This window comes from Acomys russatus, chromosome 23, assembly GCF_903995435.1.
Source record: "Acomys russatus chromosome 23, mAcoRus1.1, whole genome shotgun sequence".
Classification (NCBI taxonomy): Eukaryota; Metazoa; Chordata; class Mammalia; order Rodentia; family Muridae; genus Acomys; species Acomys russatus.
In genome coordinates, this window is record NC_067159.1 from 10,954,942 (window position 1) to 10,980,729 (window position 25,788).

The 25,788-nt window shown below is 47.1% G+C and overlaps 2 protein-coding genes across 2 annotated transcripts in view; both read right to left on the reverse strand.

Moving 5' to 3' along the window:
- Positions 1 to 12,047, reverse strand: part of Gnai3 (G protein subunit alpha i3) — a 39,459-nt gene extending 27,412 nt beyond the window's left edge. Inside the window, exon 1 of the mRNA XM_051166068.1 lies at positions 11,872 to 12,047. Coding sequence (XP_051022025.1) covers positions 11,872 to 11,989 — 118 coding nt within the window. The 5' untranslated portion in view covers positions 11,990 to 12,047. The remainder of the gene's footprint in view (positions 1 to 11,871) is intronic.
- Positions 12,048 to 15,992: 3,945 nt separating this feature from the next.
- Positions 15,993 to 17,494, reverse strand: Gpr61 (G protein-coupled receptor 61). Its single transcript, XM_051165878.1, has one exon. The coding sequence runs from the start codon at positions 17,345 to 17,347 to the stop codon at positions 15,998 to 16,000; it is 1,350 nt and encodes a 449-aa protein (XP_051021835.1). The 5' UTR covers positions 17,348 to 17,494; the 3' UTR covers positions 15,993 to 15,997.
- Between the last annotated feature and the right edge of the window lie 8,294 nt (positions 17,495 to 25,788).

Below are 25,788 nucleotides of genomic sequence, written 5' to 3' on the forward strand. Positions count from 1 at the left end.
ATAGCCGTGGGAAAAGAAGAGCCCATATATAATGCTGTAAGGATGTAGACTGCTGTAATGACTATGGAATCAGGGTGGCAGCTTATCAAGCAACTAAAAATAGAACTACCGTGACCCAGCTATACCACTCCTGTGTATATAAGCAAAGGAATCTAACCCAGCATATCCCAGAGACGCTTGCATTTCAGTGTTTACTGCTGTACTATTCACAAGAACCAAGGTATGGAACCAGCCTAAATGGCCATCGGCAGATCAATCAGTGAAGAAAACTCTATAAATTGTGTATAAATACACAATGGAGTTTAACACAGCCATAAAGAATATGCAATTACATCATCAGCCACAAAATGAATGGAACCAGAGATCATCATGTTGAATACAATAAGTCAGATTTTAGAAGGACAAATATGTTTTCTCTCATAAGAAAGGTCTAGATCTACATATATATACATATGTATATTGACATGAAAGTATTAAGGGGACCCTGAGAAAAGGATCTAAAGAGGAAAGGGCAGACAAGATAGTAAGAGGGGAGAGAAAACATTTTCTCTCATACTTGAAATCTACCCTTAAATAGATATTCAGATATTTCACACTTGAGGCCTGCTTTCATACTATGTGTGTGTGTGCCTGCGCACAGGCATCCATACATGTAGGTACAGATGCTGGCCATTGTCCACTAAAAATATTGATTTTCCTAGAAGGGGATTTTGGGGTAGGCAGGTATTCTCAAATTCTCCCTCTTTCCTCTCCCCTTCCTCCCTTCCTCTCTCCCTCCTCTCTCCTCTCCTCTTCTCTGCTCTGTCTGTCTCTCTCTCCTCTCTCTTCTCTGTGTCTCTGTCTCTCTTCTCTCATCTCTCCCACCCTCTCTCCTTCTCTCTCTCTTCCCTCCCTCTCTCTCTGCCTCCCTCCCTCTCTCTCCTCTCTCTGTCTCTCTCTCCTCTCTGTCTCTTTCGCTCCTCTCTCCCTCTGTGTGTGTGTTTACACATCCATCCATCCCTAACAATATTTCACTAATTTACAAGGCAGCAGTATGTGGTTTATTCAGTTTCATATCTTTTACAAGTACATACAAAAACCATAAAACAGAACACTACTCAAGGCTCATCTGGGAAAGCACTTGCCTAGCCATGCAAGGTCTTAGGTTTGATCACCAGCACCGTAAAATAAAATAAAACAAGTAAATAAGTAAATAAAATAAAGGGGACTGGGGACGTAACGGAACTGGTATCATGCCTGCCTAGCAGGCAAAGCCCTGAGTTTAATCCCTGGCACTGTATAAACTGTGTACGGCAGCGCACATTTATAATCTCAGCACCGGGGAGGTCAAAGAGCAGCAATTCAAGGTCATCTTCAGCTACACAGCCAATTCAAGGAATTCAAGGCCAGCCTGGTCTACAGAGTGAGTTACAGCCAAGGACACACAGAGAAACCCTGTCTAAAAACCAAAACAAACAAACAAACAAAAAAAAAAAAAAAAAAAAAAAGAAAGAAAGAAAAAAAGAAAAAGAAAGGGCGTTCACTCAGGTCCCCAAATATGTTATTTCTTGAGACTGACATAAGCAGAGCGCTGGCAACGGGCTGGAGAGGCAGGCTTTGCTCCTCACCTTTGCAGAACATGAAACTGTCTGAGAAGCAGTCAGTTGTGAGCCAGGAGCCAGATTATGCTCTGCCTGCCTCGGAGTTCTAATTTTGGCCTATGGTGAGTAAGTTTCCTTTTTCTTTGAAAGCAAGGCAACAAAAACCATCTTGGTGCTAAATCATGTTATTTATGTATGCTATGACTTAAAACTATCTTTATTTGGAATAAAAGGAAATAGAAATGCCACAAATGACTGTAATTCATCAGCAGTCCAAAGATCTCATTTTAATTCATAAAAATAATTCTTTATTATAGTGGGAAGTGGTCTTCAAAGCTAGTAGCAATGCTACGTTCATTAAAACACACAGGTTTCTTGGGAGGCAGGCAGATCAGTCTGAGTTCGAGGCCAGCCTGATCTACAAACTGAGCTCAGGACAGCAAAGATAACAAACAAACTGTGTATTGAAAAACCAAAACAAAACAAAAACCCACATATATTTTAAATGCTAGAATCACATCCTAACTCAGACCCTCAAATGATGATGGCAGCACAGAGCACTTCTCCATGCTGGTGTAATGAAATGTGAACACCACCCTTTAGAGTCATTTACAGTAAGACAGACAAAATGAGCAAGGGCCCACAAAATGGAAGAGTCTTCTATTTTAATCTCCTTTACTATATAATCCCTCAGCAAAACTCAAAGCAGTCTGGGTTTCAAAATGCACTTACTACTCTTTTCAATCTTTTGTGACAGTATTAATTGTGATGGTATCTACAGGAAAAAGCTGGTGGTAAAAACAACGCAGACTCTAGATGCCCAGAATCATATACACTTGTGTGTGGAATAAAATATGCCTTAAGATAGCTATAAAATTTTCAATAAAGGACCAACAAAATGATGCAACAGGTAAAAAGTACTTCTGTGCAATCCTGAGGAACCAAATTTGATCTGTGGAACCCAGGTGGACAAGAACCAAGTCCTAGAAGCTGCCCTCTGGCTTCCCAAGTGCACAGTGCCACCTGCATTCAAACTCTCCCCGTCACTCACACCAACACTATAATATATTTGAAAGTTTTTAATGTTTCAAATATGGGCTACAGAGATGGTCCAGAGCTAAAGAGCACTTGCTGCTCTTGTAGGTCAGAGTATGGTTCTCATCACCCATGCTGGGCAACTCACAACTGCCTTTCACACCTGCATGTGGGCACAATACCTACACACATATACACATGCATGCTCTCAGTTTAAACATTAATCTTAAAATGTTTCAAATAAGCTAGGCAGGTGGTACATAGCTGTGATCCCAGCACCTGGAAGGTAGGAAGATGGCCTCCTGCATCCTGTTCTACACCAATCATCCAGTCAGATCTACCTGCTCACTCATGTTCTGAGCCTTTGTGCACACTCAGAGCTGCAGGCAGTTCAATGTAGAACACTTCCCTAGTGTGGGCTCCATCTCCAGCACCACAAACCACATCAAAAGGAGCGCCTATACCCTTTAAGGAGCATCTCAAACCCCGTGTCTTCCAGGACTTCCTTTTAAAACCAATTCCTATGTCAATCACATTTGACTTGAATGTGCACAAGTTCAAGGCCATCCTGCTAGATAAATTGTCTTAAAAAAATTTTTAAGGGGACTGAGGGAAAGAGAGAACCTTTGTCTATGAAATACAATTAGAAATGCGTAAACATAAATAATGCATGAGCCTTGTGCTGGAGAGTACAATGCTGGAAAGCAGGAAGGTCGATAAAACCTTAATTAAATACAATGTAGCATCCTAGATTGACCCTGGACCAGAAAAAGAACATAGTGAAAAAAACTGATGAAATTGAAATACTGTATTAAAGTTAATGTTTATATAACAGCATTAATTTCTTGGTGATGATAAATGTACCATGGTTATTATTTAGAAAGGCAGCACTAAGGAAAATTAGCCAAAAACTACACAGGAACTCTCTATATCATCCTCGCAGTTTTCCTTAAAATCAACCCAAAATAAAAAGCTTATTTAAATATTTTATTCTAAATTTTTCTTTTCACTTACTTATCTTATGTACATGAATGCTTTGTCTGCATGCACATCTGTACCCAGAGAGTTCAGAAGAAGGCATCAGATCCCCTGAAGTGGAGTTACAAATGTTATTAACTGCCATGTGGGAACTGGAAATCAAACCTAGGTCCTCTGGAAGAGCAGCTTTTAGCCTCTAAGCCATCTCTCCAACCCCACACTACAAATACACTTTAAACAAAGAAGGATTCTGCTGCTTCTCTATTATTGTTGTTGTTGTTATTATTATTATTATTATTATTTTCTGAGACAGATCTCTATTATGCGGCTCTGGCTATTCTGGAACTTACCATGCATAGACCAAGCCTAGGTCTGGAACTCCCAGAGATCTGCCTGCCTTTGCCTCCAGAGGGCTGGGGTTAAAGGTATATGCCACCATGCCCTGCTTTTCCCCAATGAGCTTAAAATACCTTTAATCTAATGATTCTAAAGCCACATTGATAAGCCTTGGTCATATCATAATATACTTACTTGGCTTTTAAACTAAATACACTAGGGGCGCTGAGGACATGGTTTAGTGGCTGAAAGTGTTTGCCATACAATTCTGATGACCTTAATTCAGATCTCAAGAGTCAGCACAAGGAGCTGGATGGACCACAAATGTGTCTTCCCACCAGCACTGCTATGGGAGCGTCATGGAAGCCTGCAGGCCACCTTCCTGCTGTATGTAGCGCAACAGCACAAACAAGAGATCTTGTCTCAAACATGACAGAAAGCAAAACCTGGTTCCTGAAGCAATCCTCCACATGTGTGCCTTAGACCATGTAAGAGCCCCACACAGCCCCTGACATCCGTACGTGACTAAAACAAAGCAAAATGCAGTACACTGTAGCACCGCCCTGGTTCTTGGGATTTAGTAGAATACTATTTAAATTTTAAAATCAAACTTGAAAGGGGAATTTTTTTTGTTATTTAGCCCCCTACAAGCAGGCTATGTAATCGCTAGAGGATGATTAGTCACACGATGACAGAAATCAAGCAACTTTGCTAAGTGTAAATAGTCCAGATTAAAATGGTCATGTTAACAACAAACTAGACAAATAAAGTACAGTTTCAACATGCAAACAGACTTCTGACAAGATATTTGGGATTCAACAGGAAGAAATTTATATGATCAAGTAGAAAACCCTCTCAAGGGCTAGGGAGATGGCTCAGTGGGTAAAGGCACTTGCTGCCAAGTCTGATGACCCAAGTTCCATCTCTGGCTCCCACAGTGTAAGAGAAAACCCACTCCCACAAGTTATCTTCATACTTTCACATGTGTGCTGTGGTGTGCACACCCATCCATACCCACACTCATACCCCCCCACCACAAAAATACATCAGTCAAAAAGAAAGGGAGTGATCAGAAAGCTACTCCCTCCCATTTGAGATAAGGTTTCTCCTTGTAAACTTCGCTGGCCAGGAATTCACTATGAAGACCAAGCTGGCCTTGAACTCACAGATCTGCCTGCCTCTGCCTCCCAAGTGTTGGGATGCAACAGAAGCGTGCACCATCACACCTGGCAGACAACTACTTTAAGTTAACAAGAATTTTCTGAGCAGGGATCAGGCAGTAAAGTGATTTTTAAAAGAAAAGAAGAAAGAAAAAGAAGAAGAAAAAGAAGAAACAACACTGGAGCTGGAGAGATGGCTCCCACGTTTAAGAGCAATTGCTCTCTTGCAGAAGTCTTGAGCTTGGTTCCCAGCACTCACACAGCTTCTCACAACTGTTTATAACTCTAGTTCCCTGGGTCCAGTACCGTCTTCTTACCCTTGCGGGCACTGTGCACACAGGTGGTACACCCATACACACGTAGCAAAACACTCATACACAAAAATATAAATAAACAAACCTATTTTTAAGACAAAAAGGAATTTTTGAGATGTAAAATACTACTTTCCTTCAAAAATCTTTGTATATGAATATTAAAATTGTCACCAGGCGTGGTGGCACACACCTGTAATCCTAGCACTCAGGGAGATAGAGGCAGGAGGAGTTCGAGGTCAGCCTGGTCTACAAAGTGAGTCCAGGACAGCCAGGGCTACACAGAGAAACCATGTCTTGAAAACAAACAAACAAAAATTGTCCACTTGAAAAAAGGACTCAGTAATAAAATGCCCATGGTGTGCAGGAATGGTGTATCAATAGCACAGACATGAAACTATCTCAGCTCACTGTTAGCGTGCTTTCTTAACCTAAGTTCAAGGTGACATCAAAAGAGGTTCATGTCTAAAGACTATCTCCTAACATTTACTTCTAAGCCCGAAGCCATTATTCAGGTACAGTCAAAAGTGGACTTGCAAGCATCTTCCTCTTTTGCTGAGTTCACACCAAACGTATTAGTTCTGTTACAGCCAAAGACCAAAAGGAAATCCATTTACATGGAGTACTATAGCCAGACTAGAACAACTGCCCCCTGTTCCTAACAGTGTTATTGAGTTCACACAGGCTGAATTACAGCAATCATGCAGCTGATCACTAATCAGGCAACAGGATAGCCTGGGCAGATAAGAACTTAAAGATAATGCCAACTCGCTCTAGCCCACACAAGAGCCACACTACAGTGAAGACAACACAGAGAAGTGCATTCTGGAAGAACGGATTTCCTCAGCGCTCTGCAGAGCATTTGTACCGTGGGCAGTTCGTGACGCATGTCTTTAGTTTTCAGCTGTCTTCCTAAGCGGCTCTGTGATGTTAAACTAATTTCGACCACACAGAACAAGAAAAATAACACAAAACCAGCCCTCTTTATAACTTGTTAAATTACATGAATTTCAATCAAGGAACTCCCAAGGCCCGATTCAAATGCCTCACTGGTTCAGAGAAGGGAAAATGAAGCTTAAGAGATTAGAACCAACCTCATAAGGTTTCTCTGTGCCCTGTTTTACACAGCGTCTCCATGTCCGAACTGAGTTATTACCTCTAAGAGATTTATAAACACCAGTGTGTTAAATTCTGCTGGCTAGAAAACACGTCTTAAAATTAATAATCAGAGAGCTGGGCGTGGTGGCGCACGCCTTTAATCCCAGCACTCAGGAGGCAGAGGCAGGTGGATTGCTGTGAGTTCGAGGCCAGCCTGGTTTACAGGGTGAGTCCAGGACAGCCAAGGCTACACAGAGAGACCCTGTCTCGAAAAACAACAACAACAACAATGACAACAAATTTAGCACCCGTGGCTCCAGATGCTTCATAGTCCGAGACCCCATCTTAAATTGGCCTTTACTATTTATACGCTAACTCCTGGAGCGCCTCTTTCTCCTCACTTCCCTTAAGCTTCACCTGAGGAAAAAAAAAATCGGCCAAACCAGATGCCACAAGAAAAGGACAACACAGAAAGCATCTAAATACCTAAATGTGTATTGCTGAATGTTTTCACCTACCCTTTAAGAAAACCTGTAAGCAAAGGTTTTAGGAACAAACTAGTCTGTTTTACCTCTTTCCTTAGTTTTGTTCACCCCACCCCCATTACTCTTAAAAACAGCAGACAGAAACACTAGCTTGAGAGAAACTATTTCTATTTTTTAACTGTTTACTTTAAATTAAAGGTAACTAAATCCAGGTGACACTGACTATTGTGAGTTAGAGCTTTTGAGGACAGGACATCCTGCCTGCAGGGAATTTAAACCTACCTGCCAACTACACAGAATGGCATCTTAACGCTGAGAAGGATCAGACTGGAACGAGGGAGAAGCTGAGGCAGTGATGCGCTTGGTTCTTCGATATGCTCACCTCACTCCCCTCTGTCTATTAGGCATAGACACTGCCGTTTACTAACCACTAGTTCTATAGCCGTGCCCTTTTACTAGAGAGCCTGGCCTGCCGTGACACTGAAAAGGGTCAGCCTTATAGAGCTCTGGTACTCCATCAACTCTGTCACACACGCACCACAAACAACTGGATCATGGTGGGTACCTGGCAAGGTTAGACCAGGCTGATGCTTTTCCTGGAATCTGGATGAGGGACCTAATAAAATCTAAGAGTCTATACGGAAAAGGAAATGGTCGCATTAGTACAAGCAAATGAGGGGTTTATAGAAAAGACAGACTAACTAGGCAGCTTCACAGGCAGCTGGCATCCAAGCATAGGTAAGTGATGAAACAGGACAGGCTGCGTGCTCAGCAACTGTAGTGCCCTCCTGACTCCTGGAGCAGGACGTCTGCTTAACTGCTTCTTCATAGCATTTCTCCACTTCCTTATACCTCTTGGTCTCCCACCACACCCCAGTCTTCAACTCTGGCTGTTCTGGAACTTGCCCTGTAGGCCAGGCTGGCCTTGAACTTACAGAGATCCACCTGCCTCTCTCTGTCTCCGCCCCCTGAATGCTGGGATTAAAGGTTTGCACCATCACCATTTGGCTTCTAAAAAAATTTTAAGGCTTATTTCTACTTTTTATTCCAGTTTCTCTCTTTTTTCTCCAGGTGGGATAGATCCTCACTCGAAGCTGAGCTTCTACAAACCTTATCCTAGAGATGTGGCAAAAAACTACAATGACAAGAGAATCAAAGGAGAATCCTCAATAATCACATTCCATCAGTAGTTTGCAAATTAAATATAAATAACTAATTGTGTAATACAAAATTTAAATACAGTATTCCAATTCTTTGCATACAACCTAGTTTTGCCATACAATATAAATTACTATCAGCACAACATTGAGAATTGAAGATCCTTGCACATTAACATGAAGAATGTCAAGTGTCTGTCTGAAACATCCCTCAAAAATAGAAGCTAAAATGATAGGCCTCGCAAGCAGCCAACAAAGGTTGCCATTTACTGATTGGTATCTTCAAGACCAGGCATTCTACACGCATTATGTCATTTCTTATTATGAAACAGGAAGAATCATTCCTACTTACATATGGTTAAGTGACTTGTTCTGGTTTCACAACCAGTAGACGGAGGTGGGAACTTAATTTGCTCTTGCCTGAATCCAAAAGCTGTGTCTTTGTAGATTACACTAGCACCTCCCAACTTTTGTGACACCATGGCATATACTGGAGAGGACTTTAGTGGAAGAGATTTTTTTTTTCCTTACAAGAGTATGCCATGAAAATGAAATGTAAAGTATTACAGGTTACTAAATACTGACTGGTATAAACCTTGTAAATAATCTCAAGTCATCAAACTGAAGAAGTTTACCCAAACTGTCCAAATACTATTTCACTTGCTGTAAATTCTGAAGCTATCTCAGAGGGAGGTGGTGTTACATCTTCATGATCCTATACACTGGAAGGCTGAGGCAGGTTGAGAGTTGCAGGTTATATACACAATAAGCCCATATCAAATAAGCAAGACTTAAAATTGAACATTCAATCCCAAGTAGCACAGCTACACCACCCTACACACACCAGCTGGGAATATGTATATAATACAGTAGCAAACTGTGGTTAAATGCAATTTGACATAACAAGAACTTCCCAATAACATCTAAAGGAAATCCAAAGGCGGGAAAACAGTACTGAGGTCTTCCTTAGTACTGAAGCCTATGCAAACTTACTCATTTGAACATCCGTAGTGCTCTTACTCTTTAACACTGACTTTTAACAATAATGAAGTTAACGGTGCTCGGTATGTTTTGCTTTGTATTCCTACCATATTTAATCCTCTCAAAGATTCTGAAGGACGTCTATTTTCTATATCTTTAAAGAACTGAGGCCAATGCAAATGACCTTCTAAGGTTACAGTTGGTAAACACGTATCAGAATTTGAAGCATTCTGACTTCAAAGCCCATGCTGCTCATCCCTACATGAGAGTACAGCTGCGTAAGAAAGAAAATAGATGAACCAGGAGAGATGAGAGCAGTGGATTTCACTTTAAACTAAACTGAATAGTCTCATAGTGCTAAAGTAAAACGGCTCACACGACCAAAGGAAACTTTCTGCTACCAAAAAAAGGGGGCGATGGGGATAACTGCAGTACCACTTAGGGTGCTTTTAATATATCATATAGGTAAATTTTACTTTAATAAATACCATGAAAGATCTTTTTTAAAGCTTTAGAAATACTAACTTTCTGTGCCTGAATGTTTAATCTGCACATATGCACATGCGCCATGTGTGTGCCCACAGGTGGTGGTGAGCGCTGTGCGCGATGAGGACCTAAGCCAGGTCGTGTTAGGACGGCATGTGCTCTTAGCTGCTGAACCACGTCTCCAGCCCAATGGAGGACTGTCTCAACTCCACATCCGCCATTATGACACAGCTCAGGTAAGACCAGCTGTTTCCGTAACCTACTCCAACTTACTGGTTTACTTTGCTCAAAATCTGTCCTTAAAAAAAAAAAAAAAAAAACCTGAGAGAGGGGGAAAAAGTTTCATGAATTTGGAGGCCAAGATTCTGTCTCAAAACAAAAAGCTTGGAGGGTGGGGGGAAGAAGCTGGTAAAAATTAAAAACAAATGTTTCTGTACTTTGACCTTTACTTAAACTTTTCAAATTCTGTATGCTATCACGTGTTCTTAGTTAAAGGAACTAAAGGTCTTGAATAAAGATTTTTCCAGATACTTGGATAGTTCTGCTCGCCCAAGTTTTTTCAATGGTCAATATTAATCAAATCACAGAACATGAGACTACACTTTTAATTTCACAACTGACTGATCAATATAGAAAATGCTAAAGTCACTGGTGTGGTAATACGCACTGGAATCCCAGCCCTGGGGAAGCTCACTGCAGGAGGATGAAGACTTGGAGGCCAGCTGAGGATGCAGGCTGTCTTGTCTCAAAACACAAAAACTAACGCAGGGGAGAAAACTAATACTCTTGTGTTTTATTATCAGACTGAGAGGCCCCGTGAACCAGCACAAGCTTCAGCAAACCTATAGGTAATAGTAAAAGCTCAAGTGCCTGCTAAGTCCCAGAAGCCATGTCCAGCCACAGAAGACACCTCTTATACAGACAATGGTAGCCCAGAACCATGATTTGAATTTGTTTCTTCTGGAAGCTCAAACTCCGCTGTGTATCTTTTCCTTTATTTTCAAGCTGCCACTTAGAGCTTCTGCAATACACAAACAAGCACCTGGCACATCTTAAAGCACAAAGTGTCAGAGATGATGGTGGTGGTATCTGTCCTTTGAGGTGTCACAAAGTGAAACTGGAACTTTCCAGTGACTTCTTGGAACATGCTTATAAGACCCTGCGACTCATACTTAGTCTCATCTAACAGATTCCTCAGAAATACGAATAATGAATATGCCTGGATGTATTGGTAAGCTAATACCAGAGAATTTTATATGGCTTACTGGGCCTATCAAAGTTTAAAATGAAATTATCCTGACTAAAACATGTCTGACTATACATAAAAGCCACTTGAGTATAAGGCAACATGCTGTAGTCTGGAAGCCAATTTTTTTATTTCGAAAAACCCAATAAAAAAACAACTCCCTCCCCCGCCCTGAACGTATCACAATCGTTAGGGCTAATATGCCCCACTCCGTATGTTACCCTCTACCAACTCTATTCCTACAGCACCTCATTCCTAGATCGTCCCCACTGTAATCTCCTGCCCTCTATCACAAGCCTCAGCTTACACCATCCCATCCCTTTAATAAAAACAGGAGTTATAGAACCTCAAGAGAAAAACAAAAGTTAGGAAAAGTTTAAAAAGTATAGCTGCCCTCTGCACCCAATTATTATTATTATTATTATTTTATTTATTTATTTTTTTTTTTTACCCAAGAACTTGCCATTTATTTCACCCACCTCCCTCTTTTACGTTCCTGGACAAGCCACCTTATTAGCAGTACAAAAATACGTGCGCTCTTTTTTTACAAGCAGCACGTTCTTTATGTGACCTCTCTGTCCCAGTTTCTCTGTTTAATCATTCAATCCTCCCGGCTTTAGCCTGCCACCAAGTATCAAACTCACACAAACGCCGGACAGGCCCACCAAACACCATTCCCTATCGTCCTCAACACGTTCCAATCCAACGTGAAACCTCCCCTAAATCTCGCTCCCTCCCTTTCCGAGCCTTTCCCGGATTTCCAACACAGTCTCCGAGCTCCAAACTCCCCAACTCTGCTAAGCACCGAGCCAAGCCGGTTACACCCTCTACAACCTGAAATCCCCACGCCTTCCGGGGCCTCAATCATCAAGCCCAGCACCCGCCCCATGCCGGGCATTCCCTCCCGGGTCCCCTTGGGGGTCCTTTCTGCCTGCCTGGCTAGACCCCTACGGGCTCGGGCTGCTCCCGGGACCGGCGCAGGGGATCTAACACTCCAGCTCCGCCCCCAACCCCTCACCGAGCAGCAGCAGCTTCACTTCTTTGGCCGCCTTCTCTCCGTCCTCCCGCAAGTTGCGATCGATCATCTTGCTCCGCTCCACCGCCGCCTTATCCTCGGCGCTCAACGTGCAGCCCATGGCGGCGGCGGGAGAGGGGAACCTGGCCCGGGCTCACTCACACACCGCGGGAACCGCGACTCCTCCGGCTGAGACTCCGTCTTCTGCTGGGCGGTGGCCTCCTCCGTCAGCTCCCCTAGCGCCCGGAAGAACCGGATGTCTGCTGTCGACGACACTTCCGGCGACGCCCAGCGGCCGTTACCACTTAGAGCTCTGTGGTGGTGGGAGGCGGAGGAGGTGCGGGCAGAAGGCGGAACTCCCCGAGAGACTGGCTGTGCCCGTGGAGTGATGGAGATCGGTCGCTCCGCATCTCCCAGCCATAATACCCTTTTACTTATTGGGCTCTTGGACTTGGATCCCAAGTGTAGAAAAAGCGGGACTTCCAGCTCGCGATGCCTTCTTGAGGACGCACAGGTTTGGCGGTGAGGACCGGATTCCTAAATAAGAGCTCACAGCCCTCTGGGAATTTTACCTGGGAAGTCTCCGTCTCCAGAAAAGCCCTTTTGATCTGAGATTGTAGAGTCCGGGTCTTTGCCTAAAGTCGAGTGTTGAACACTTCAGCCAAAGTTCTCTCAGTCTGATCTTTGCGATAGGAACAAATTTCCCAGCCTGGGTTTTCATCCTTTCCTCACGCTGCACCCATTTTGCCAAGACTAGGCGTAGCCTCCTGCTCTTAAAAGTGTATCTTAGTCCTCCTGCCACTACGTACGAATATCAGTGAGCTGTACATTTGCCTGACACTCCTACGTTAGCAAAGGATCGCTCGGCTGCTAGCAAGTAATAGAACATAAAAAATAAGTGTAGTTCATTTATAATATCTCTGTGCTTCCCTTTCTCCAACGTAAACCAATGGGCCTTAGTCCCATACCCAGAAGCAAACCAGCGCCAGCATCATTCCTTAATCTAACAAGAGTTCCTTTGTGATAACCACAAACTTGTCTCTCTAGTGTCACCTGAACATCTGTAAGTCATAACCCTGTGAAGGTAATCCTGAAATACCTTTATTGACAAATGGCCCCACGCTGATTCTCACCACCTGTTTTAGGAACGGGCACTTTTTGCAGCCGTTGAAACCTTTCCCTGGAATTTCGAACATGCTTCTCTTGTAGAAGCTAAGCTTAAAAATACAAATCCCCAAGGGAAAGGTCTATACAGTGAAAATGAATCAATTAGAACATTTAATTAGGCGATGAACCTCAACCACTTCATAACACCAGTTCCAAGGCTGAAAAGTCCCCCACTCATTTCTGAATGACCATTAAAAAGAAAGAGGCTGCTTCTCCTTTATGGTCGCTTCTGGGGGGGGGGGGAGGGTTCAGAAGGCAAAAGGAAAGTGCAGCATTTATTGAGTACCTATTTGCCAGCTATGGCTAGGTGCTTCCATGTCTCAGGTCTACAACCCTGTGAGGTAGGTAATATTGAGCCGCATTGTCACCGAGGAGGAAATAGGCTCAGAGAAATTGAGCAGCTTTCCCATGTCCACACAATAATTACATCTCCCTTCTTTGAACTGTCGGGCCTCTAGAAGGTATTGCATGGGGACAACTGATAACAGAAAGCCTAAAGTTTTTACTTAGGGTGGCAGTCACCTCAATACCAAGATATAGGCAAAAATAACAGGATGATTGTCTCATCCTGTTGCTTCCTCAGCACATAAGGGAGGTTTTGTCCAGGAGCGGCTTTCAAGAGCTAAGGATTGTATATTGAACTTTACCAATCTGTCTCGGGGACTAGAAAATTCCTGGAAGGTTGTCATAGAAAAAGCTGTAGGGAAAATTCTTTCTGTGATAAAAAGGAAAGTTTTACTTTATGATCTGTTCCTATGGGGGTGGGGGAGGGGCATGGGGAACCAATATCTTAGTGTCAGGTTATTTCAGTATGAGTTAGAAATCTCCTTGCATTTAAAACATCCTTTTATGTGAAGCAAGGATTGGAGGGCAAAATTAAAAAAATTAACAAAATGGCTGCCAAGCAATGTTTTACACACACACACACACACACACACACACACACACACACACACACACACCCCTCTTCCTAAGTACCTTTCCTGTTTTTACTGGGCACACAGTGCCATCTACTGGCAGTTTCCATGTCTACCAGCTGATTGGTGGATTGATAGTATATCAAAGTTTTTCCCTGCTATAGGAGGAGGGAGATTTTTCAGCATGAGTTTTATCTCAAAAGAAAGAGAAAAAGTCTTGACGTTGAGAGGACTCTCATTGTCTGTGTATATTTTGTGAGGGGTTTCCTCGGTGGAATAGGCAGTAGACTAGAACACACAACTGACAGGAAGATAGAAACCTGGAAATTTACCTAATCCAAAAGGGGGAAAAGCAGTTTGGCCAGTTTTATTTAGTTGGTTATTTTCTTCACTGAAGAGTTGTGTTTACACACCTCACACTTTCCACAGCCTGCTGAGCGTCTCTGTGCGTCACTTCAATGGCCCCTCAGAAGGCGGAAGCATGGATATCTTCTCCAGGCTGTACAACCTCATCACACCTAAATGCTCTGCAAAAATGCAGGTATCTGATCAAGTTAGACCTTGAACTCCTTGAAGGCGGAGACCGCACATCATCTGTGTGTGTCTCGGGGGATGTTGGTGTTCAACTATTTATGAATTGAATAGAACTGGAGGAGTCGGTATTGATATAATGTAACTTTTATCATAAAATTTATTAGTTGCTCAAAGGGGAAACTACTCCGCTCCAACCCACTTTCCCCCACTGATGGGCGATTCACCAGAAATGTGTTCAGCTATAGACCACATCGACCTCTGCTTCTACCTTGACCCTTCAGTATTCAATCGAGGGAAGTAGAATGGACAGGATCAGGTAGGTGGCCTGTCCGGCTTTCAGTTACTCCCTATCCATTGAAAATTGCTGTTACTAACCAACATGGTCCCTATAGTCTTAATAAACAGCAAAGCCCAACTCTCTGCCCTCTCTCCAGCCTAGGGCTGAGGCAGGAGACAGAGTGAAGTCTTTATCACAGAAGCTAATTTTGAGAGCAATGAATTGGGAGAGCGGGGAGGCATCTCATGGACTGTGGAAACCCCGCCCTTCCTGTGCCCGACCTTAGTCTCTTGTACCCGAGTGTCCAGGGGGGGGCTGGAAGTGGGTCACTGCCATGAGGAGAGAGATCAAGGAGGCCAGTCCTGGAAAGAAAAGATTGGCAGTATTATTGATCAGAGTAATTTACCTGGCCTTTCTGTATCCAGCCACATTACCAATTCAAAGACTAACGTCCACCCTCATCTCTTTGATGCCCAGTCACTCTAGTTACTCAAAAGACAGGGAGGAAAGAGGCATCCTTTTCCACACTTGTCTCTGCTGAGATCAGGACCCACACTTGATCTCCTACATGCAGGAGAGAGCTGCAGAGCATTCTTCTGTCTTCTCCTACACTACCCTAATTACAGTTTTCCTTGCTGCTGGCCAAATTCAGGAAAGAGTTCACCCTACAGGCCTTCTCACTTTAAGAGAAATCTTAGACATTAAAAAAATAAATAAAATAAAAACGCTCTATGAACTTGTGGAGACACTTGGCTAGTTGTTGTTCTCTTTTGTTTTGTTCTGTTTTGATTTTCAACCTAGTAAGCAAATGAGAAGATGCGGGCCATTTTCTTACCTTGTTTCAGTGTATTACTCTGGACTATTACACTGGAAGGAAGTAAACCTCAATGGTCCCCAGAATAAGAGCGCCTAGCCTGCTGCTCCAGTGCCTACCCTTCAGAAGCTCCCCTGTTTCCTGAGGCATGAAAAGTTCACTGGTAGAAAGGCTTTACCTCACCTTTGTGACCCTTTTCTCTCATCACTGTACCCAGATCCCCTCCCCCAATAGTCAAAGATCACAGCCAAGTCCAAGGCTTTTTGCCACACGTCCATCCTGTTGACTCTGGTCCCTGACCCAGGAAACGCCAAGCAAAAGCTAAGTCCAGAGACCCCCAGCCCAAACCCCAGGCAACTGGAAAAGCGGTCCATGAGATCAGAAACCGGCCCCAAGCCTTAATTCTCTCCCAACTGTCCATCATGACTCCAGCCTTGGTGAGGGGGCAGGACGGAGGTAGCTGTCCGACATGATGATGTCGCTTGTGAGTTGCTGTTCCAGGAACTCCGAGGTCTCCTCAGCAATCTGGCCTGGGATTCGAAAGTCAACAGCAGGTGGTGGCTCCTGCTTAGGACTGGGTAGGGGCCGGGAAACCCAGTTCTCAGAGGTCCCCTGGAGGAACTGCAGGAAATTCTCTTCAATGGAGCCCTCCCGACTAGGCAACCTTAACTCCTCCTCCGGAGCTGCCTTAAAGAAGCAGACAAACTGTTTGCTAAGCTCGCCCCGGATCTGACGGTTGAGACATCCGTAGAAAAAAGGGTTGGAGGTAAAGCAAAAGTAGCCGATCCAGGTCACCACGTTCTCCACCTGTCCTGTGGAAATGGGCTGAGCGCTCAGGGCAACGTAGAGATGGAAAGAGAAGTAGGGCAACCAACAGAGCAAGAACTGTCCCCCAACAGCCAGGAGAACCACTGCTGCCTTCCCACCCCCAAACGTCCGGTGTGGAGTGGTCTGGTGAGCCCCGGAGCTGGTGACCATAGTAGAGCGGCTACTGAGAGACTCGGAGCGTTGCCGGGGCGTCTCCATCCACGTGGGCAGCGGCCCGTGTTGCATGGCAGCCACGCGAGCCACTCGGAACATGCTGCAGTAGACCACAAAGATCAGGATCAAGGGGAGCAAGAAGTAAAGGACAGCAAAGACTACCACAAAAAGCTGGCAGTAGGCACTGTGGCTCCATTGGAGAGAACAGCCTGGGTTAACACTGGGAGCTCCTTCCTCCCAGGCGACCCTTCCCAACACTGGCACGGAAGCCATGGCCAAGGCCTTGACCCACACGCCCACCAGCACGGAGGCCACCAGGCCCAGTGTCATGCGCACCTCGTAGCGCATGGGGTGGACCACGTAATAGTAGCGCTCCACGTTAATGGCGGACACGGAAAGGATGGCCAGGCTGACAAAGCAAATGCTCAGGAACAGGTAGAGGCGGCAGGCCACCTCCCCAAAAAGGGCATGGTCAAAGAGGGCGGAGCTGGAGAGCATGGCCAGCGGCATGAGGGTGAGGGCGGCCAGCAGGTCCACCAGACAGAGATGGAAGACAAAAACGAACTTGCGGAGGGCAGGCGTCTTGGCGATAACAGCCATCACAGCAGCGTTGCCAGCCACAGCCGTGAGGTCCAACAGGAGCATGAAGAAGAGGGCCACTGATTCTGAAGCCACGTCCCGCAGCCCCAACTCTGGGACCCCGCTGGCAGTAGAGGGACCTGGGGTTTGAAGGGACCTTCCCAAAGTGGACGAATTTCCTGATGACTGGGGGATGGGTGAGGACTCCATGGGGCCGAAAGAGGACACCCAGGGCACTTCCTGTCACAGGCCCATCCCCCATCCTACTCCACAACCCTGGGATGTCAGCCCAGGCCCAGGCTTCCCAATTTCGTTGGGGGCCTTCTGCTGGAGCCTGTAGGGCAGGCTCTTGTCACCAGCCAGGTGACAAGCTGGGCTCCTGTGTGAACAGAGCGCCAGGACAGGCAGCTCTGAGCTCAGGAGCTCATAACCAGTTTCTGTCAGGAGGTAGCCCGCAGGGCCAGCCCCGGCGCAGGGAAGTAGCAATCACACGAAGGGTGGATCCTCACATGCTCTAAGCCACCTTCCCAGTGGCCTCTGGCTCCTCTTTTCCCATTTCCTTTCCTAGTTCTCCGTGTTTTTCTTCCCCTTTGAGGGCACTCCTAAAGCTGTTTCCCTCCTCCGGGGGTCCGCGCTTTACTCTAGGACGGTGATCCGGCTTTAGGGTCGCTTGTGTAAATTTCCTGAGATGTCATCAGCTTCTCGTTCCAGGTCTCGGCATTACTCACTCTGCAACTCTTGTGGACTCCAGTTTCCTCATGAAGGCATCTGCAAAAGGAAGGCAGGACACCTGTTTCATAACTGTTCGCTGAGTCCGCTCTGGGTGCACAAGCGGTCATGGTTAAACAGCGCCCTCCACATGCCGGGCTCTGCCCTACGCATGCCGTGTCCATCAGCTCTTCTTCTTCCTCACATGATCCTATGAGACAGATGACACCATCTCCATCTCTCCACAGGTAGACTGGCCTGCAGCCTAGAAAAGTTAGGGAGCACACCTAAGATCACACAGCTCAGGTGAGACCAGCTCAAAGGAGTGTGGCTCCAAGGATGGTTCTTTTGCCATCTGTGCCATTCCATGCAGAGGAGTTGCCTCATATCAACCAGAATCTAGCAGGCTTTCAGTAAATCCTTGTTGGACTTGAACAGACCCTACTGATGTCTCCCACTGTCACCTAGACAGGACAGCTGTACTTTAGTCCCTACTGACATCATCACTCCCCAAATACAGGGCTGCCAGCTTGAGGGTGTTGAGGCTGCAGTGGAGACCGAATGCCCAGCTGCTAGGAATGCCGCCTCATCTGCCCCTGAATTCCCGTGGCCAGGGACACACAGCATTTGAAATCTGTCCCTCTTCTCCTTCTCTGTAGCTTCTCAGGGCCGCAGTGTTCTGATGGGTGGAAGCGGCTAACCTCCCACGCCCAGCTCCCCGTGTGGATGGACACTGCAGCTAACGAAGGATTGCTCGCCCCAGAGCTCTCTCGGTCATGACCTCTTCCCACAGTCACAGGACCAAGGGTGAGAGTCAATGTCCAATGTGAAAAGGATGAAGGTGTAGGGGCCAAGGTGGGGGACTGCAGTTACAGAATTAAGTACACAGAAAGCAGAGAAAACCAGACTAAATCAGCAACCCCATATCTCCCAATCAAGTGACAGGTCACATCTGTTTTGTGTGTCGTTACCCACATTAAGTTTGCATATAATTGAAACAGATTGTCCCCAGTGTAATTAACACACACACACACACACACACACACACACACACACACATCCCTCAACACAGTATGCTGAGTTACACAGCTTAGAGACAAGCCACAGACATGCCAAGTCTGATGGCCATTCTGTAGGCAAGTAAATGTTTTCTGGGCCACACTTTCTACAATGTGACATGGAAGGCTTGGACTACAGGACCCTCAAGCTACTTCACTGCTCTGCAAGTTCCTGGGATGGGGACCACTTGGTGGTTGCTCCACTTAAAACAACTCATCCTTTTTATAGCCACAGTGAAGAGAACCCCATAACTGCCAGAGCCCTGTTCCTCTCAAAGTTATTTCACAATCACCATAGGTTTGGGGTGTTACCATAACCCTTGCACTAACCCACTTCTAAGTACCATGCATGCATTAGGTGTTCAGTGTAATTCTTTTTGCTTTGTTTTGTTTTGTTTTGTTTTTTGAGACAGGGTTTCTCTGTGTAGCCTTGGATGTCCTAGACTCACTTTGTAGACCTGGCTGGCCTCAAACTCACAGCGATCCACCTGCCTCTGCCTCCAGAGTGCTGGGATTAAAGGTGTGCACCACCACGCCCGGCTGAGTGCAATTCTTGTGAGTTGAATCAGACTCAAACTGACTAATTGATTCCTGGCCCCAGAGTACAAACTCCTGAAATATTCAGTTATCTGTGTGCCAGCCAGAGGAGTCTCTCCTGAGGAGGATAGCCCAGGCTCCTGAATTTGTGGCTTCCCTAACTTTGGACAACTGCCTAGAGATGTGCTTCTCTCCAGGGAGATGTCAGATTCTCATAAAGCGGTCTACCAGGAAAAGAAAGAAAACCTAGAGGATACCTCTTTAACCTTTACTCTCTACCTCCATTCTCTCCAGGAGTGGGGCCTCAAAGATGTGGTACCCAAAAGAGGGAGAGTCCCACTGTGTGTGGATGGACAGCAGGAGTCCAACCCAATAAGGTACAGCTACAGTCCCTGACTGAGAAAAACACACATGGCTTTCATGTGGACACATGGACACGGAGGGCTGCTGTGCAGCTGTGATGGAACCTTAGGCAAGAAAAGCACTGGGTACTTTTCTTTCTTATAGTTCCACCCACCCCCAAGTCTTGTCAAATTCCAGGATTCCAGTTTACCTTGTCATCGACAGACCAAAATAGTTAGCTACTCTCCCATTGACGGAGGGCGGTGGAGGGGAGGGCCGTGGTGTGACGGCTTCATAGGGGGAAACCCAAGGAGTCTGACTCCACTCCTAGCTCATGTCATCACACCTTCTACCTCAATAGACACTTGCACCTTCCCACTGTGTTCTTCATCTCCTCCTCATCTTCAAGACCTTTTAGTACCTGGAAGGCTTTACCACTCTAGGGTCTGAGGTCTGGCCTCTGACAGGGTCAGGGGACGGATATTCTCATTTCAGGATGTAGGATGTGCACACGTGCCTAGCCCAAGGCCACACATAGGTGCTTCTGGGATTCACACGTACCTGTGTCTCACATGCAGAGCTTCTATGCCAAGGATCAAGCCTGGCCTACCTTCAGGCAAGAACAAGGCCCTCTCAGTCCAGGGGAGATTTTTCTCCCTAGCAGAGCTGCCCACGCCCAGGACTCAGATGCCCATCCTCCTGGAATGCCGAAGGGCCTATTCCTAGGATGTGGGGACCTATCTCTATGACACACAGCAAGGCAGACAGAGGATGCTGTCTGTTGCAGGATGTAGTTACTCGGGCCATGAGGAGATGACCAACCTCCCATTTCTTGGCTCTAGAGATGCTCACAGGCCAACACTACCTTTGGGACACCTGGGAGCCCATCCTCTGACAGAACTGCCCACCATAGGACAGGGTGGGCTGCCCCCTTGGAATGCCACCCTTCTGTAAGGTGAGGCGGCACTGACCACCAGGCCCTGGGTCTGCCTCTCCCCCCACGCCCCCATTCCTGGCCTAGTCGGCAACTCCTACCTTTGCTGAGCAGCTCCCAGCTCCTATGTGATAGCTGCTCTCAGCTGATGCTTCTCCAAGGCTGCTGAAGCCTGAACCACTGCAGTAAGCGGAGAGAGGCAGCCAGCAGAGCAGGATGCTCAGAGAGCTTCTGGGTCCTAGTGGCCTCCTGCTTTCTCCCAGCCCCTTAAAGCCACTTCTGGAGCAAACAGCTGGGCCTCAGGGGCTCCCAGGCAGAGTGCCCAGGAAGCTCTGTTCCTCACATTTCTTTCAGGAATCTGGACTGTATCTCAAGAGCTTCGGGGAGCCAGCTGATGGCAAGCAGGCAGGGGAAACCCTCCCCAGTCAGTCTGGTAAAGAAGAAGCGCTAGGCAGTTAATCGCTGAGTTACCTTGGGCGAGTCATTTCCATTTGGCCTTTGCTTCTTATCTGCTCAATAGGATTCAGGGGTAGATGATCCCCAAGGTTTCAGACAGCCTTATTGTTTATTGCATGGTTCTGTATGATACCAGAACCAAGGTGCTTCTGTAGTAGCCAGAACTCCAGGATTAGACGTGGGAAAAGCCAAGGCTCCAGAGGCTGATGTATCTATCCACGGTCCGACCCCTTTAGAAAGGGACACATTTGTATAGCAGACAGATTAATGAGAATCCCTATCTTGACCCTATACTTGTCCCCCACTCAAACCACATTGCTATTATTTGCTTAAACTGTATGTTTATTTGGAATAAAGCTTGACAGGCTTACAGAGACAGAGGAATCTGATCCCTCCTGAACTATCTTCCGCATGTCCATGCCCGCACCTCTGCTCCCTGACGGCAGAGGAGAAGATTCTCAGGAAGGCTCAGGTTGGTCTGCATGTGTAGGGATGGACAGAGCTGGGAACATCACTCACAGAGTGGCAGCACTGTGTGACAATCTTTTAGAAGGGAGAGCAGGGGTCTGGCCTCCTGCTAGCTATGACGGATATTGCTAGTGACCGATACCAAGGATAGGTTCCCATCATGGCAGCTTAAAATTTCCACAGAGCACAACCCGGGCTCAATCTTTTCTCTCTTTTAAGTTCGTCTTATGTGCACGGGTATTTTGCCTGCATGTATGTACGTGTGCTGCCTGTGGTGTGCAGGGAGGTCAGAAGAGGGTAGGTATTGGATTCCTTGAAATTAGAGTTATGGAAGGAAGTGAGCTATCATGTGGGTGCTAGCACCAAACCTGCGTCTTCTACAAGAATCACAAATGCTGAGCCAACTCTCCAGCCCCAAGATATCCACATTCATTCATTTAAAAAAAAAAAAAAAAAAAAGCAGGGTTTTTCAAGACAGAGTTTCTCTGTGTAACCACGGCTGTCCTGGTACTTGCTCGTAGACCAGGCTGGCCTTGAACTCAGAGATCCATCTCTGCCTCCCCGAGTGCTGTGGTTAAAAGCACCACCGTCTCCCGGCCAGTAGCCATATTCTTGGGGTGAAGACATTGCTTCACATTGTTTCACATTGCTTCACAGCCCCACCAGCAGAGCCAGGAGCCTGGACAGGGAATTCCGATCGGATCCGAGGCTGACACCAGAGCCTTGTGGGGAGTCTCCTGCACATCCAACAACTCCTTCTGGCTCCAAAAGGGAACTCTAGGATTGTTTACTAGATCCAGACAAACGGCTATGAAACTAGTGACTTACCCAGGGGACTCAGACGGGGGGAGGACAGGCTGGCTGCTTTAGGCCCCAAACCAACAACCAAGAAAACCAACTAGCCTAAAGAGGATGAGGAGTGACCTCTGTTTCCACCAGCCGCACTCCCTGACTTCTCAGTGACTAGCAGACTCTTGACAGACGGCATGTTCGGCCCTCACACCAGTGTTTAAGGCAGCAGTTACTCACCTCTGAGGATAAGAGGGCATGAGGTGAAGTGACCATCTCCAGACCAAATACAAGCCAGAGCCAATAGTCTGAGCCTAGGCAGCGCTGTGAACAGCAAAGGCGCTGCTGCTTGCTCCTGACGTCTGCTCAGTGAACATTCAGAGTAGCTACTGGCATCACGCCTCAGCTCGAATCCATTCATTTATTTGGGATTTTTTTTTTTTTTTTTTTTTTTTGAGAGTATCTGGCAGTGTAGCCCAGGCTGACCCTGTATGTGTGATCTTCCTGCCTCAGCCGTCTAGATGTCGGAATCACAGGTCCGAGCCACCATACCCTCCAGCACAAGGGAGGAGGTAAGAAAACCAAGGGGGGAGGAAACTGGATCCGACCCCTCAAATCCTGCCTGCAACCTTTGGTCCAGTGTGCACACCTGGGGGTTCTGTCCCCACAGGGTTAGGGAGACCCCCTCCCCATAGTGCCATGCTCCCCTTGGTCTGGTGTGCACAGTTGGGAGCTAAGCTACAAGATGAGGGAAAAGCCCCCTCCCCACATTGCCTGCCTCTTTTTGGGGGGTCAGGGGGAGTCCTGAGAACTGATTGCTCTTTCCTAAGCTCCTCATGAGCTCCACGGGTTTCCATCCCACCCACCGTTTTCTGTCCAGGATGAAAGCTAAGCAGATTTATCCTTCATCTGTGTGTCCTTTACTCAGCAAATGATGCCGCGTGGCTTTCTGGATGTCCCTCCCCGCCTCCCCGAGGGCCTTCTCTGGTTAGTGGTACCCGCGTCTGCCTTCCCTGACCCTCTGTTTTCTGTCAAAACCCGATCTCAGGAAAAAGTTTATCAATCCGCTCACACCGGAGAGCTGCTGCACGTGACCTCTCTCTGAGGAATACTAACAGGAAACAAAGGGAAGGCGCAAATATTAGGGCTACAGCCAGGAGCAGGAGTGTCTCTGAGATCTCATCATTTTATACCAAGTGCCTGTTAAGCCTCCAGTTCTCCTGTCTGGCCTCCCCCCAGGGTACCAGCATTGTATCCTTTCTGTACCCATCTCCATCCACTGGTCACCCCAACACAGACACCCAAAGAGCGAGCTCCCAGCTGGGGCCTCTCCACTGTGCCTCAGGTCTCAGCTCTCCAGAGACCTGGAGCATCAGTACCAGAGATACCTGCTCCCCAAGGCATCCATCCGCCTCCTCCCCTGCCCCCATCTGAGAGGGCTGGGCTGAGGGGCTGGAAGAAAGGCAAGGAAGGCAGAGGTGAGAGCCTTTCCATTCTTTTTGTTTCCCCCACAGTCTGGCCCACACCCCCTGCCAGGAGCCGAGATCCAACAGTATATTCAGCCTGCAGATGCCACTGGTCATGTGAGCCCATTGCTAGGTTACAGGGACCCAAAAATAAATCCTTCCCAACCAGATTAGAAACTGGGGGCCTCGGATGAACCAGGCTCCAAAGAGTGGCAGGAACATCCACAGTGAATGAACAGGCCTAGCCATGCTGGCTGCTTCCTTTCCAGCAGCCAGTCTCAAGCCTGAATCCTGCCCCCCTCCTTCCCCCTACCCCCCCCCACCGCCGCTGCCGCCCCCCCAAAGGAAAACCGCAGACAGCTTCTGGTTCCATAAAACACAACGAACAGGTTTATGGACGGAGTGGCCATCTCAGTGGCAATCAGGATCGGCTCAAGCCACATTTCTCTATCGGGGGCTCCCATCCAACACCCTCACCAGCCTGTCCCTCCAATGGGCCTCACCCCACACCAGAGCCCCATGCAAAGCTCCACTGACCCTTCGCCTGGGACCCTAGGGGACAATGGGTACCAGTTGCTCTTTTCCAGCCAAAAAGCAGGCACATACAGGCTGTCTTCTGGGTCCGGTTCAGTATCTCCAAATGCAGAAATGGAGGAGGCTCGGAGAGGCTCAGTGACTTCCTGCGCAGCCACAGTTGCTAGGGTTCAGTGTCACTTTGTTAAGGAACCGGGTGTGGAAGAGGACAGGAAGCACAGTAGAGGAAAAGGGGAGAGGGTCACTCAAAACTCTTCCCTGGGGCTGGGCACGGTGGCGTATGCCTGTATTCCCAGTACTCGGGGAAGCAGAGGCAAGTGGATCTCCGTGAGTTCGAGGCCAGCCTAGTACAAAGCAAGTCCATGACAGCCAAGGCCACACAGAGAAACCCTGTCTTGAAAAACCAAAAACCTCAAATCCAAAAAAACAAAACTCTTCCCCAGGGCCTGTCCAGGTGCCCCTACTTGCACTGAGTTGGGGAGTTGTCTCCACCTGCACCCTGTGTGCCTCCTCCAAGTGAGGTCACAACTTCCCTAGGACACACGTCACATGCAGAGCCCCGCCTGCCCCTGCCCCCTGTCTCTGCCCCTTCCCCTGCCCCTGCCCCTGCCTCTGTCCCTGCCCCTGCCCCTGCCCCTGTCTCTGCCCCTTCCCCTGCCCCTGCCTCTGTCCCTGTCCCTGCCCCTACCCCTGCCCCTACCCCTGTGGCCATAGGCTATGGTCCTTTGTGGGATACTAGCTCTACCATTGAGGCCTGGGGAGCAAAATGGCAGAGCAAGAGTACCAGAGCTGAAAGTCCCTGAAGGCTGGGAGTCAAGCTCCAGTGTTATAGCCGAACAGGTCCAGAGGGGAACATATTTGCCCCAGGCTGTACAGCTGGAAAGTGAAGGAAGGTCAAGCAGACCCCAAGCTTCTAGGTTCTAAACCCACCCACCCACCCACCCTTTTATTTTTCTTTCTCTATCACTAAGGATGTGTAGATTTGGCTCAGGGCAACTTGGAATCCTTCCCAACACCCTGGCACCCTTCCTCACTGTACAGGCCCCGCCTCCCCATTCTGCACACCCCTACCATCTCCTGCAGTCACAGAGCACCCCCTCCCCAAGAGCCCAAACTGCAGGCTCCAATTTTCTCAATAACTATATGTTGCACCCCTATCTCTACAGGTACAAAGGCAAACCGACCTTACCCTTTGCTGCACAGAGGGTGGGCCATAAACCACAGGGTGTGTCAAACTGCTGTGCAGAGCCAAAGGAAAAAAGGAACAAACACAGACAGATAGACAGACAGACAGACAGACAGACAAAGCCACTCCTTCATGAGGGACCAAGGAGGGCTTCATGGGGTGGCAAGAGCTCA

Bases quoted from the DNA above. Each gene is read 5' to 3' on its own strand.
- Gpr61 (XM_051165878.1), bottom strand. From the start codon at position 17,347: ATGGAGTCCTCACCCATCCCCCAGTCATCAGGAAATTCGTCCACTTTG.